Here is a 13,548-nt window from a genome sequence, read left to right on the forward strand (position 1 = left end):
GAGCCCCAGTGCAGCCCCACTGCCTCCTGGCCTCCCTCCTTGCTGGGGAGCAGCTCTGAAGGGCAGCAGTGGGGAGTGTGTGAGCCGTGCCCTGGCCTTGCAGGGAAGTGAGGGCTCTCCCATGGCACCGGGGAGAGACCTCTCTGTGATGCGGCACATCCCCCTGTGACCTCAGCCCGTGTCATCTCTGGGCTCAGTAGGTCACCGCCATGGAGATGGCACAGCCAGGGAGAGAGCAGAGACTTCCCCTCATGTCCTGGAAAGCAGTCACCTCCCCTGACCCCCTGTTAGTTTCCAAAACTTGCTGATAAATCCTTCAGGAACGTGACCAGATGGTGACAAAGGCTGTGAAAAATCTAAGATGGGTCACGGCAGAGGTCACTTCTGTGCCCCTGCACCAACAGGTCTCTGCACAGGGCAGACCTGTGTGGGAAGCTGGGGTTTGGGGCTATGTTAGGGGTTTGCCACTTGTTAAAGATGGGATCAAAATCATGTGAGGTCAAACAGCACAAAAGGGTGGCCATGGGCTGCGATGCTTTGGCGAGCCTCAAGACAGGTTTCTCCCGTGGGTCACTCTTCTTGTCAAAGGAGGATGTAGGACAGGATGGGACAGGACGCAGCCTTCCTCCTTCAGGCACCAAAGCAGGCTCTTTGTTTTGAAAAGGCCTCAGCAAGGTTTCTCAGTCTGCGGTGCTTAGGAGAGAGATGAGATGCCAGAAAAGAGCAAATAGGCCCTTAACACGCATCATCCAGAGGGCTTTACGTGGGACCCTGGTGCTTCCCATGTTCCATAACCATGGGCAAGGCTGGGGAGCAAATTTGGGGCAGTGTTCTCATTTCCCAAGACTGTTGCCCAGGCTGAGCCTGGGGAAAGCCATTTTCCACCTCTGGAGCTCAGCTGGTCCTTGGGCTTTTCAGCATCACCTCAGGGCAGGGCTTCTCCCCTGGCTATAGTCCCTGGCACCCTGCATCCCCCCCCCCAGCACCCTGGCTTTCCCGGGGGGCTGTACAGCACCTAGTGCCCTGGATCTCCCACAGTTTTTCTGCTAGGCTTCTCAGGACTTGCCCACACACTGCAGGGCTGCTGTCCAGGCTGCAGTGCAGAGCCTGGAAGGCAGCGCAATGCCTCAGGACCTGCACCTTGGCTCATTCAGAAGTGTGTGAGGTGACCAGCTCCCAGCTGTGCAGCTGCTGGAGTTTGAGAACGTCCCTACAACCACCCTTCCTTGTCTCGGAATAGTCTCAGGGTGACTCTTGCAGAAGGGAGGCTCCATCCCCCTTGAAGACTGTCAGAGAGGTGGCTTTCCAAGTCCCTGCCAAAAGGAGGCCAGACCACAGAGAACAGAGGCAGCAAACAGAGGCAGCAGTTTGTACAGCAGTGTGTGGGCTCTGCTTAGAACTTCTGAGGTCCTTGTTGGAAGTTGTGGGGGGGGCTTTCTGGGGACCCCGAGGAACTCGAGGGTGCTTGCTGCGAACAGGCAAGGAGAGCTAGGCAAGGACAACTACAGGAGGCCTTAACTTCTCCTGGGAGCAGCTCTAGCTAGGTGGAGCTGCTGCTAAGGAGCTCTGTTGGTTGCCCCTGAGGAGAGGGAGTTGGGGCCACCTGAATCTGAGGAAAAACTTCTTGACTGTGAGAGTGACAGAGCACTGGAAGAGGTTCTCCAGAGGTTGTGGAGTCTCCTTCCCTGGTGACATCTCCGTTTGCTCCTGGCTGCGCCCCAGGCTGCATATGTCTGCATGTATTTTGAGTTCAGCACCTCAGCTGTGGCACGGACAGAAGATTTCTCACACAGAAACATGTTCCCAAGGACCTTCTGTAGGACCTTCTGTAGGCAAAGGCTTTGACTGCAAGGGGTGACATGATGGCATGGATAGGAGGTGGCCAATGTGACAGTGGAAGGAGGTTCCCACTAACAGAGCAAACCCTGCAGCGCCCAAGGCCGGGGAGAAACAGAGCTGAGCTGTGCAGGAATGGCAGGAGAGGGATTTGCTGCCTGAGCTGCCTCTGCAGCACCTTGGGGGCCTGTGACAGAGGTGAAGCGATCTCCAGGAAGGAGAAGGTGCCAGTAAAGAAGTCCCTAGGCCTGGGCAGCCTGCGATCCAGCCACCCAGAGGACATCACTAGCCCAGTGGCTGTTCATATCATGTGGAAGGGTGAGAAGAGGTTCAGGTTCAGGAGAGCCCGAAGGGTTGGAGGGTGCAGAGACATGAGTGGAGACCTCGATGTGATGTGCCTCCCATTTATGCAGCACGCTTGAATGCAGACAGGATGGATTTGGCCTAAAGGCCATGGTGGGATTCCGTTGTGTGGACACAGGTAGGAAAGTTGAGATGCCCTGGGGCACATGTCCAGGAAGCACTAAAAAGGGGCCATGGTTTCCCTGGAGGTGCCATGGTGTATGTGCTAGAAGCATGCAGTTGTGTTGGACACCCCAAGCATCCGACATGGCCCTGCCAGCCTATTTCTAGGTCATGAAATCAAGTGTCTGCACTGAATGACATGAGCTGTTGGTAACACTGGGATCTGGATATGTCTCAGCTTCCTTGTGAGTGGGTGCCTAGCAGTATTAGGCACCTCGGGTCATTAGAGATGGCAAGGAAATTCCCCACCTGGCCCCCACCTGATGCTCTAGTGGTATGCAATCTCCCACTTGCTCCATCAGAGCAAGCAGACACTGGCACATGCCTTGGACCGCCTCTGTCTCTTCCAATGTCACCAGGTTTTTGTGTGTGGGCAACTGACTCCCACCCTCCACCTCCAGGGATTATAACAGGAGCTTAGACAAGGAGGTCCCATGCAGACATATCTGTTGGACACACTTCAGTTTGCGCAAGGGCAATCCCACCTTCTGTGTGTCTGTGGAGTTTATAGGAGGGATCTGAATCCCACTCCCGCTCAGGGGCTTCCAAACCAGCATGTGATGCCCAGATCATCTGAATGAAAACCTGAACCATGAGTCAATGAACTCCCCTCCGGTCCCCTTCTAGGTGTCCTGCCTAGGTAAGAGAAGGCAATGGGGACCTGCAGAGGAGGACATTTCCACCATAGAGAGTTATCCTGTGATGAAATAAACTGCAATGTTGGAATCGGTCTCTGTCCACTCTTTAGCAGAGGACGCTAGGTGATTATTTTAGTCTACCTCAGTGGATATTTCCCAGGAGGAGGGAGCCCGAGGGACAGAGAAATTCACGCCTGCAGCTGGGCCCCTGCTCCTGAGTGGGGCCAGGCTCCAGGGACAGAGGGAGCTGGTGGCACCGTGGCAGCAGTGCCCATGTGCCCAGCTGTGTGCAGGAGCAGCTCCTCTGCCAAGAGCAGCAGGGCTGTGGGCACTGCCTGCTGCTGCTGAGAGGAGCTGCGAGAAGGCAGGGAGAAGTGAAGGGCAGTGTGGAGTGGGAGGACAGCCGACAGTTCACTGTGGGAGACATCTTCCCAGGCCTTTGCACGGTGAGTGTCTGGCTGCAGGGCAATGCTGCTGAGGTTGCTGGAGCGCTCTCCTGAACCCAGCCCCTCGCATGGCTGATCAGTTTTTTAAGGATTGCTCTCCCGGTTCCTCTAGTGCATGGGAGGAGGAGATGCTTCAGAGCAGGGATGTCCTGCCAAATCATCACTGGGACAGGATATCCTGCTGCTTTCTCCCAGGGACAGCTGCATGGAGGTGAGGTCTGGGTGTGCACCAAGGTCTGTGCAGGGCTGTGGTTCAGAGCAGTGTCCCTGTGTCCCGAGGGTGCTGTGTGTCTGGTGCCATGTCTCTGCCACCTGCGAGGGTCAGCCCTCCGCCTGCCCAGGGAGCTCCCCACAGTGCTGCGGGGAGAAGCTCTGGGTGGAAGGGGTGACCCCCAGCAGGGCAGGTTCATTCTGCTCCTGGGAGGGTGCTGCATGTGTCAGGGTCAGGGCTGCTCACAGCCCTAGCTCACCCTCAGGGCATGTCTGGAGGGGACTTTCCAAGAGGACACTCAGGGCAGGCTTACCTGTGAGGGGCGGGGGGCACTCTCTTGAGTCTCTGCTTTTGTGTTGTGCCTGTGGCAGGGCACAAATCCAGAAGGATGCTGCAGGTTTGGAGGACTGAAGGAGAGATGTGCAGGGTTACTGTCTGCAAGGATCCCCGAAAGTTCCTTCAGGCATCTGTTTACCTGCAGGCAGCAGCAATCTCCCCTTTGCAGCTTGCATCATCCTCATCATGCTTCGTCCGCCCTGCTCCTTCGGTCCTGCCAACACAGAGATGCCCCTGGGCAGTGCCCTCCTGCCGGGAGGTTTGTGCAGGGCAGAGGTGAACGGCCAGCGGGTGGGATGGGGTCTGTGAGCCCTGACAGCGGAGAGAGGTGGGGACAGAGGAAGAGCTGCCAGTGGGGACAGCTCCAGGCAGCTGAGAGGTGGTCAGGGAATGGCAGGAAAGTGCCCCCAGAAACTCTGTGGTAGGCTGGACTCAGGCAGCTGTCTTGTGGTCCTCCATCGTAGATGCCTTCCTCTGAGCAAGCCCCCCTCTTCTCCTCTCCCACCCAACAGTGCCCTCCCGCTGCTCTGAGGGTGAAGGGCTCCAGGGGAGGAGTCACCTCCTCTGCAGACAGACTGCCAGGAAGCAGAGCTGCCTCTCTGCTGCCACCTGCCCCTTTCCCAGGGCAAGGCAGAGGGGCTGAGAACGACTGCCCTGGCAGGACCCCCGGGGTGGGAGGCGCAGTCTGGGGAAGGTGCCCGTCTGTCTCTCTCTGTCCTGCCTGGGCAGCAGGGTCACAGCCATTCTCCTCCTTTCCCTACCTCTCCTTTCTGCTCTGGTACTTGCTGTCCGCTGGCGGTTCAGCTACAAATCCAGACACCCACCCTGCGGCCCTTCATGGGAGCGAGGTGCCCGAGGCCCCTTCGAGCCCCATGGTGCTGGGCAATGCAGTCGGAGGGGCTGGGGAAGGAGCTGCCTCTCCCTTCCGGAGACCCCCGTGTCGGGACACATGACTGTCTCCTTCGGGAGCCATTTCCAGAAGCTCAGGAGGTGCTAATGCCACCAAGGGCTCCTGAGCAGAGGAAGAACTGTGCTTTGAAACCAGCCGCCCTTGATCTCCTCAGAGTCCAGTGTCTTTTCTAGACAAACCTGGGTTTGTGGGTGAAATCATGCTCTGGGTAGCACCAGTGCGAGCCCAGGGCAGCTGGGAACAAGGCTGATGGACTCAGCAGCACTCCTGACTGCGCTAAGCAGCAGAGAGCCCATTTGCCTCTCTGGTCTTTGCAATGTTCATGCCTGCAGCAACACAGATATCTGTCCCTGCAAAGAACGCTCCCCAGATGTGATGATGGAATCTAAAAATCTCCACACCAAATAATTATTAAAAAAATGCTAAACCTCCCTGCTGCAGCCCAAGCTCTTTAGAACTGTGTGTGCGGATATTAACAGCCCTTTTCCATTAAAGGTGGACATCCTTATACACCAGTAGCGAAAACCAGAGCTATCACAAACCAATTCCATCCACCCACTGGTCTAGATTAGGACAGGCCCCTGCTCCTCACAGCACACTCAGCTGGAGCTGAAGCTGAGGAGCTGAATGAACGTCTTCCTGAGGAGAAAAGAAATTTGTCTATCTTGTGTTTCTGTGTGGGTGGGTGGGTGTGGGGGGGAATTGTATATGAAAAATGGAAACGTTTTCTCAGAGAAAACTATTCTAAGTTGTCACTGTCTTTTCTTCCTCAGACAGCACCCCTGTGCCCCAAAGGAGAAAATGTCCAACAGCAGCTTCCTCAACGGGTTCCTCCTCGTGGCGTTTGCGGACTCACGGGAGCTGCAGCTCTTGCACTTCTCGCTCTTCCTGGGCATCTACCTGGCTGCCCTCCTGGCCAACGGCCTTATCATCACTGCTGTAGCCTGCGACCACCACCTCCACACCCCCATGTACTTCTTCCTCCTCAACCTCGCTCTCCTCGACCTGGCCTCCATCTCTACCACTGTCCCCAAATCCATGGCCAACTCCCTGAGGGACACCAGGACCATTTCCTACTCGGGATGTGCTGCCCAGGTCTTTTGCTTTGTCTTCTTATTTCCAACTGAGTATTCTCTTCTCACAGTCATGGCCTATGACCGCTACATTGCCATCTGCAGACCCCTGCACTACGGGACCCTCCTGGGCAGCAGAGCTTGTGTCAGGATGGCAGCAGCTGCCTGGGCCACTGGTTTTCTCTATGCTCTCCTGCACACTGCCAACACATTTTCCATTCCTCTCTGCCAAGGCAATGTCGTGGACCAGTTCTTCTGTGAAGTTCCCCACATCCTCAAGCTCTCCTGCTCAGACTTCTACCTCAGGGAAGTCGGGCTTATTGTGCTTGGTCTTTTTTCATTCCTTGGGTGTTTCGTTTTCATTGTGCTGTCCTATGTGCAGATCTTCAGAGCTGTGCTGAGGATGCCCTCTGAGCAGGGAAGGCACAAAGCCTTCTCCATGTGCCTCCCGCACCTGGCCGTGGTCTCCCTCTTTGTCAGCACTGTCATGTTTGCCTACCTGAAGCCCCCCTCCATGTCCTCCCCAGCTCTGGATCTGGTGCTGGCTGTTCTGTACTCGGTGGTACCTCCAGCAGTGAACCCCCTCCTCTACAGCATGAGGAACAAGGAGCTCCAGGAGGCCCTGACAAAACTGGTTATACAGGTGCAACGTAAGCACCGATAACTCTCCCATGCGCGCCCATTCATCAGTCCCAGGGCATTTGGCATCAAGGCTCTGTGTGGTGCATTTATTTCTTTCTAACTTTCTCTTTCTTACTTTACTTTCTCGTAAACTGCAAAGAAGTTTTGTTCATGTCTGTTCTCAGGAATCTCTCGTTTGAAGCCGACCCAGACACTGTGTTGAAGCAGGAAGGCAGGCTTACCCTTCATCAGCAGAGATGGGGGAACCTCAGAGCCCTCTAGTCTGAGCTCCCTCAGATGCCCCCAGTGCAATGAGGGGAGTTTCCCTTTGCAGGGTCCCTTTTGGCACTGACACCAAGGGAGCTCAGGGGCACAGAATCAGGCTCCGATGAGTACAGGCGGGATGAGACCATGGGTGCCATGTCCATTAGGAGAGCTCAGCTCTGCTGGCCACAGTCAGGGCGTGATCTCACACCCCTCTTTTGGAAGAGTGGCAGCTGGTTGTCACCGCGAGCTGGTCCCTTCCCTCTACAGAGCTCCAACCCTACAAGTGGAGGGGGAATGGAGGGAGGGGAGTCAGGCAGCAGCTTGTGAGGACAGACCCTGTGCTTGAAAGTATCATCCCCCCCACTGCCACAGCAGGCATTCCCTCACTGCAGCCTTCCTGTAGAAGCTTCAGCTTTCTTGGAGACGCATCTCCTCACAGCAGCAGGGTTTCTTTTTTGGAGGCTGTGCTCTTCATCTCCACGCTGTCCTTCTGTGCCCTCTTCTGTGGATATGGCCCAGCAGGTCTCATAACTGGGTGGTGGTACGGCTGTGTTTCCATGGGCATGAGCCCTGTGCCTACAGGCAGGACCAGGCACTGGGCACCCTTGTGCCAGACCTGGCCTCCACATTAACATGTCTTTAATAAAAGGGGATCTCCCCTGTGATGTGCCTTGAAGTCTGTCTTTTCTTCAGAAGCTGGAGTCAAAAATATGCCCAAGGGACTGCACCAGAGAAGGGCTTGCCGCTCTGCTTGTGAACTTCATGGGATGAGATCCAAGTCCCCGGGTCATCCATTAGGGACTGGGGGCTGGATTCAGGGCTCATCTGCTGGTTACCAACAGAGATGAGGAATGATCTCTGAATTACCTACCTGGGGCTGTCCCACAGGTGACAGTGCTGATGAGAGATGCCCATGGTTGTGGAGGGGAATCTCCAGGAGATCGCCAGGAGAGCTCAGGGGATGTCCAGGGACAGCGTGTGCCTGGCAATGGGCAGTGAGTGGAGCCTCCCAAAGTGAGAGAGGGTCCATGGTAAAGCACTAAATCCAGGTATGCATGGGGAATCCCCAGAGAGGCAGTGGGGACCCAGGAGGCGCAGGGAAGGGGGACAGGAGAGTGATTCCTGCACGTCCAGTGAAACACCACAGGCCGGACACCACAGTGAACACCCAAACACATCTCCTGCCTTGGGCAACACCCTGGGAGTCACTCTGAGCACCATCCATGAGCACAGACACATGGCAGCAGTATCAGTGGTGATGATCCCTGTCCAATGGGGTTTGCTTCCCACCATGACCTGCTCTGCCAGGGCCAAGTCAGGAGTCACCTGATGGCCCTGTGGCCCCACAGCCTACTCACCCTGCAGAGCAGCAATACCAGCCTGGGGCCCTGTGGGGTGCACAATGTGGGGGTGTAGGATCAGCTAGGCCAGCACAGACACACTGGCCTGGGGAAAGGCTCTCTGGGGAGCAGAGATGTCCCAGGAGAAAAGCAGGGCAGCAGGCAGAGAGAGAAAATGAGAACGAGAAACAGGTTTCTCTGGGCACCAGCTCGGGGCAGGTGGCTCTGTCCCCAGGGCAGCAGGAGGTGCCGGAGGGGCTGCAGGGCCAGGGCTGTCGTGGTGTGCTGGGCATTGGGGTGGGCATGGAGGGTCTGGAGGCAGCCAGGGAGGGGGATCTCGTGGGCAAAAGAGGAGACAGAGAGCGACCAGCCTCATTGCAGGACCTCGTCCCCTTTGCCAGGGAGCTGCTCCCCTTGTCCTTGGGCCGTGCATGCATTACACTGTGGACATGCCTGTGCCTGGCCCTGCACCTCTGGGGTCCTCCCCTGACCCTGTCCCCATCCTGCTGACCTGACTGCCCATCTCTTGCTGGGACCTGCCTGCTCACTACAGCTAAGAAAGCCTTGGCAAGGGAAGCTGGGACCCGAGCAGATCCCCAGGAGGTTGTAGGTACAAAAGGTGACGGTATCACCTCAGCAGAACCTCTTTCCTGACAACCAATGTGAAGGTGTGAGGAGAGCTTTGGATCTGGTCCCTTAGCCAGGGAACGCTGCATGCAGAGTCAGAGCTGGATGAAAAAGGGAGCTCAGCCACTTGGGGGTTTGATACTATGCTGCCTATTTGGGAGAATCACAGACTCACAGAATCGTTTAGGTTGGAAGGGACCTCTGGCGATCATCTAGTCTAACCTCCCTGCTCAAGCAGGGTCACCTAGAGCATATTGCCCAGGATCACATCCAGACGGCTTTTGAATATCTCCAGGGAAGGAGACTCCACTACCTCTATGGGCAACCTGTTCCAATGCTCTGTCACCCTCACAGTCAAGAAGTTTTTCCTCAGGTTCAGATGGAACTTCCTGTGGTTCAGTTTCTGCCCATTGCCTCTTGTCCTGTTGCTGGGCACCACGGAGAAGAGACTGGCCTCATCCTCTTGACACTCCCCCTTCAGATAAGAGGATTTACTGTGCCACAGCTTGAGTGCTTCTGCACCATTGGTGATGGGATTGCTGCTCCAAAGAGTATGTTGTGGGGAGCAGCAAGAGTGGGGCTGCTCCAGGTGGGAAGGGCAGCCAGGAGCCAAGAGTACCAGCAAGGCCAGCAGAGCAGTGCCCCACCAATGAGAAGTACTGTCCCACAGTGCCTGGACAAGAGGAGCGGAGCAGGTATGGGGATGGTAACTACGATCAGGCACAGTCCAGCAATGGCCGGACAAGAGTGGAGGGCTCCAACCAGCCCTGCTTTGTGTGGAAGGCTGCACTGGAGACCTCCAGAGGTCCCTTCCCACCACAACTCCTCTGTGAGACCATGAATTCTTGCTCCTCAGCCTCTGATCCAGCACAGCTGACATAGGGATGAGAGCACCTAGGGCAGGGCAGAACAAGTCCAGCTGGGAGAGCATCATGGGGAAGATCTAAAGGTCCCTGGCTCAGCCCTGGACTTGGAAAACTCCATCATTCACCCCAAGAGGCTCCGAATGACTCTTCCACCCTGCCCTCTGCCCTTTCCCATCAGCCCAAGTGGAGTCCAGCATGGCCTGGGGTCTCTCTTCCCCACGGGGATGAGAAGGAGAGGGAGGGCCTTCACCAGCCCCACACTGCCCTTTCCACCCGTGGCCTTGGCAGCTGTGTGTGCCTTGCTCTGCCCACTTGCCTGCCCCACACTCCCGGCTGCACTGGAAGCCCATCCACATCCCGGCGCTCCCGCCCTTGAGCTGCCGTCCACCCCGAACCTGGAGCCCGGCCACCCACAAAGGCATCACCCGGCCAGTGCCCCGGCCGTGCAGCCAAGGGCAGGGGTCTTTGCCCCAAGTCCCCTGCTCCTGCCCTGCTGCCGGCACTGCTGCTGCTGTGGCCAGGTCAAAGGCTGCTGCCACCAGACGGCCCCGGGGTCCGAGGCAGCTCCAGCTGCCTGCAGGGCTGCGCTGGAGCCGGTGAGGAGCGGGCTGCGGTGGGGCTGGCAGCGCCAGGGTGGGTGGGCAGAGGGCAGCTGCCCTGGGCCCCGCTGCGGCTGGGGCTGGGGCCAGCTTTTCCCTGGACAGCTCCCGGAGGAGTCGCTGCGTGGGATCCTCCAGCTCTGCCCCGGCAGCAGCACCAGTGCTCCGGGGGCTGGAGGGGACGTGCCCAGATGGGGGAAGGGGCAGGGGCTGCGCGGGGGGAGCCCCGAGACCTTGTCCGTGCAAGCAGGGCTGGAGCGAGGAAAGCCAGAGCTCAGCTGGAGCTGGAACCAGACCCCTCACACATGGCAAGGGCTGGAGTACTATTAAATAACCATTAAATGATCCCCCAGAGACTTGGGGATGGGAGCAGCCAGCCCCTGCCCAGCCCAGGCTGTGCCCCACGCGGGGCTCAGCAGACAGCCGTGCTCCGGGACCTGACGGGGTCTGGTGCAGGAGAGAGGCCGTGCAAGGCTGGCCTTGTCCCCTCCGTGGGGATGCGCAGAGCTGCAGGAGGACGCAGCTGGCCATGCACCACCCCACCGCTGGGGGAGCAGCCAGCGCTGGGAGGGGTGACGCGAGGGGCTGCTGCGGGATGATGGGCCTGGGGCAGCTTCCCCAGGGTGGGCAGGCAACGCAGGCACCAACCTGGGCTCTTCTCTCCTGCTCCTTCCGGGCCCTGCTGCCTTTCCCAGGACACCTGCGGGTGCCCTGCAAGCGCACGGCTCTGTGCTCCCGCACTGCTGTTCACCCGCAGTAGCTGCCTGCTGGCCTTTGTCCTCTCTGGGGCCCTTCCCAGCCCAGCCCAGCCCCTCCCCGGCTCTCCCCACCTCCCCTGCCCTCTCCCCAGACCCCCCAGCACACTTGGTTTTGTGAGTCTCCACTCACTGCCCAGACCAGGCACATGCTGCCCCTGCAGATCCCCTCTGCTCCCCGCGTGGCTCCCATATTCCCTTCCAGAAGGACGGGCAGCTCTAACCTTCCCAGCAATATGTGGGACAGTCCCAGCAGATACCCCTTGATGACTCATCCTCTCCAGGGGCCCTGGGCCAACCACAAGTGACACCTGAATCCAGACCTTGCTCCCTCACACATCACTCTGCCAGCTGATGTCCTTTAGCCCATGGAAAACCCAGGCATGACAACAGGGCCTTTTCAGGTGAAAGTCCCTGAGCACATTCTTAGGGCCAGCTGTGGAAGAAGAGCCCAAATTTCAAGCACAGTTCTCAGAAGATCCCTTTTATTATAGGGATGCTACCTGGGAGGCCACCTCTGACACAGTGATAGGCAGATTTACAGAAGGTCTCTGGGTCAGACAGTCAGGGTTTGTGCTGCTCGAGAAGTGGGATGATTTCAAATCTTTCTACATAAACACAATTATCAGAGAGAGAACTCCCAAAGCAGAGGATTTTCTGGAGATAACCTGGAAATTGCTTGCGAAGAGAGAAGGGCAGCTTAGTGCTGCTGAACTAGAACCAGCTGAATCCGTTTCCTCAGGGCCTCCTTGAGCTCCTTGTTCCTCATGCTGTAGAGGAGGGGGTTCACTGCTGGAGGCACCACTGAGTACACAACAGCCACCACCAGATCCAGAGCTGGGGAGGACATGGAGGGGGGCTTCAGGTAGGCAAAAAATGAAGTGCTGACAAAGAGGGAGACCACGGCCAGGTGCGGGAGGCACATGGAGAAGGCTTTGTGCCGGCCCTGCTCAGAGGGCATCCTCAGCACAGCTCTGAAGATCTGCACATAGGACAGCACAATGAAAATGAAACACCCAAAGAGTATAAAGATAGTAACCACAATAAGCCCCACTTCCCAGAGGTAGGAGTGTGAGCAGGAGAGCTTGAGGATGTGGGGAACTTCACAGAAGAACTGGTCCACGTCATTGCCTTGGCAGAGAGGTATGGAAAATGTGTTGGCAGTGTGCAGGAGAGCATTGAGGAAAGCACTGGACCAGGCAGCTGCTGCCATCCTGACACAAGCTCTGGTGTCCATGAGGGTCCCGTAGTGCAGGGGTCTGAAGATGGCAACAAAGCGGTCGTAGGCCATGACAGTGAGGAGAGAATACTCAGCTGAACATAAGAAGACAAAGCAAAAGACCTGGGCAGCACATCCTGCATAGGAAATGGTCCTGGTGTCCCTCAGGGAGTTGGCCATGGATTTGGGGACAGTGGTGGAGATGGAGGCCAGGTCGAGGAGGGCGAGGTGGAGGAGGAAGAAGTACATGGGGGTGTGGAGGCGGTGGTCGCAGGCTACGGCTGTGATGATAAGGCCGTTGGCCAGGAGGGCAGCCAGGTAGGTGCCCAGGAAGAGCGAGAAGTGCAAGAGCTGCAGCCCCCGTGTGTCTGCAAAGGCCAGGAGGAGGAACTCTTTCGGAGAGCTGCTGTTGGACATTTTACTCCCTCTGGGAATGGGGACCTGTCCAAGAAGGAAAAGACAGTGACAATTTAGAGCAGTCTTCTGTGAGCCAAACCTTTTGCCCTTCTCTTGGAGCCTCCCACATGCCCTTTGTCCTTTTCCTTCATTCAGTTCCTTGTCTTGAGTGCTAATTTGCACTGCTTGAGTGTGCCTTGCAGAGCAGTGGCCGCTGCTGATGATCTCCAGCGGGGTCACTTCTGCTCGGCCAGGGGGTGTCAATGGAGGGAGGTGACAAACTTTCCCAGGTATTGGGTGGGGATAGAGGGGGCCTTGGGTGTCATGAGTGGCATTAAGGAGACTTGGTCCAGTGACCCAGGGGGACTTCTCTATTTACCATGATGAGAGATGAATATCACACTGCGCCTGACCAGTAAAGCCCTACAATGGAAGAAGGCTCGGGAGACGGGCCAGGGAGTGGATCAACTGGTGTAAATGGTTCTGCCTGAGTTCATCAAAGCAGTGTGAATGTCTCCCCGAGTTAGCCAGATCTGTATGGGGGAAGTGTGTGTGTGACTCAGCCCAACACAGAGTTCAACACCTGACCAACTAACAGAAGAATTGCCAAGGGACCAACAGACTTGAGCTGGTTTCAACTGTATCACTCTGCTGAATCAAAACCCCCGTGTAACATCAAATATCATCAAAGAATAAATTCTGATATTAAACATTACACTCTCCAGGTGTGGAACATCAAAAAGACCCTGGTCAGACACTATTGGACTCTGTCAAGCACTCATGCCAGCTGTCTTGGGAAGGGAAGATCCTTGGGAGGGATTCATCTCCCCCAGCCTTGCCCTCTTGGACAGAGGTGTCTGTGTCCGGATCACTCACACCAGCT

At 56.9% G+C, this 13,548-nt stretch overlaps 1 protein-coding gene across 1 annotated transcript in view; it reads left to right on the forward strand.

Annotated features, from left to right (window-relative positions):
- Positions 1–2,289: 2,289 nt before the first annotated feature.
- LOC138062746 (olfactory receptor 14J1-like) overlaps positions 2,290–13,548 on the forward strand; it is a 38,762-nt gene continuing 27,503 nt past the window's right edge. The window contains exons 1-4 of the mRNA XM_068921753.1: positions 2,290–2,317; positions 2,989–3,001; positions 5,676–5,873; positions 6,570–6,625. Coding sequence (XP_068777854.1) covers positions 2,290–2,317; positions 2,989–3,001; positions 5,676–5,873; positions 6,570–6,625 — 295 coding nt within the window. The remainder of the gene's footprint in view (positions 2,318–2,988; positions 3,002–5,675; positions 5,874–6,569; positions 6,626–13,548) is intronic.

Source organism: Struthio camelus, chromosome 29 (assembly GCF_040807025.1).
Source record: "Struthio camelus isolate bStrCam1 chromosome 29, bStrCam1.hap1, whole genome shotgun sequence".
Taxonomy (NCBI): Eukaryota; Metazoa; Chordata; class Aves; order Struthioniformes; family Struthionidae; genus Struthio; species Struthio camelus.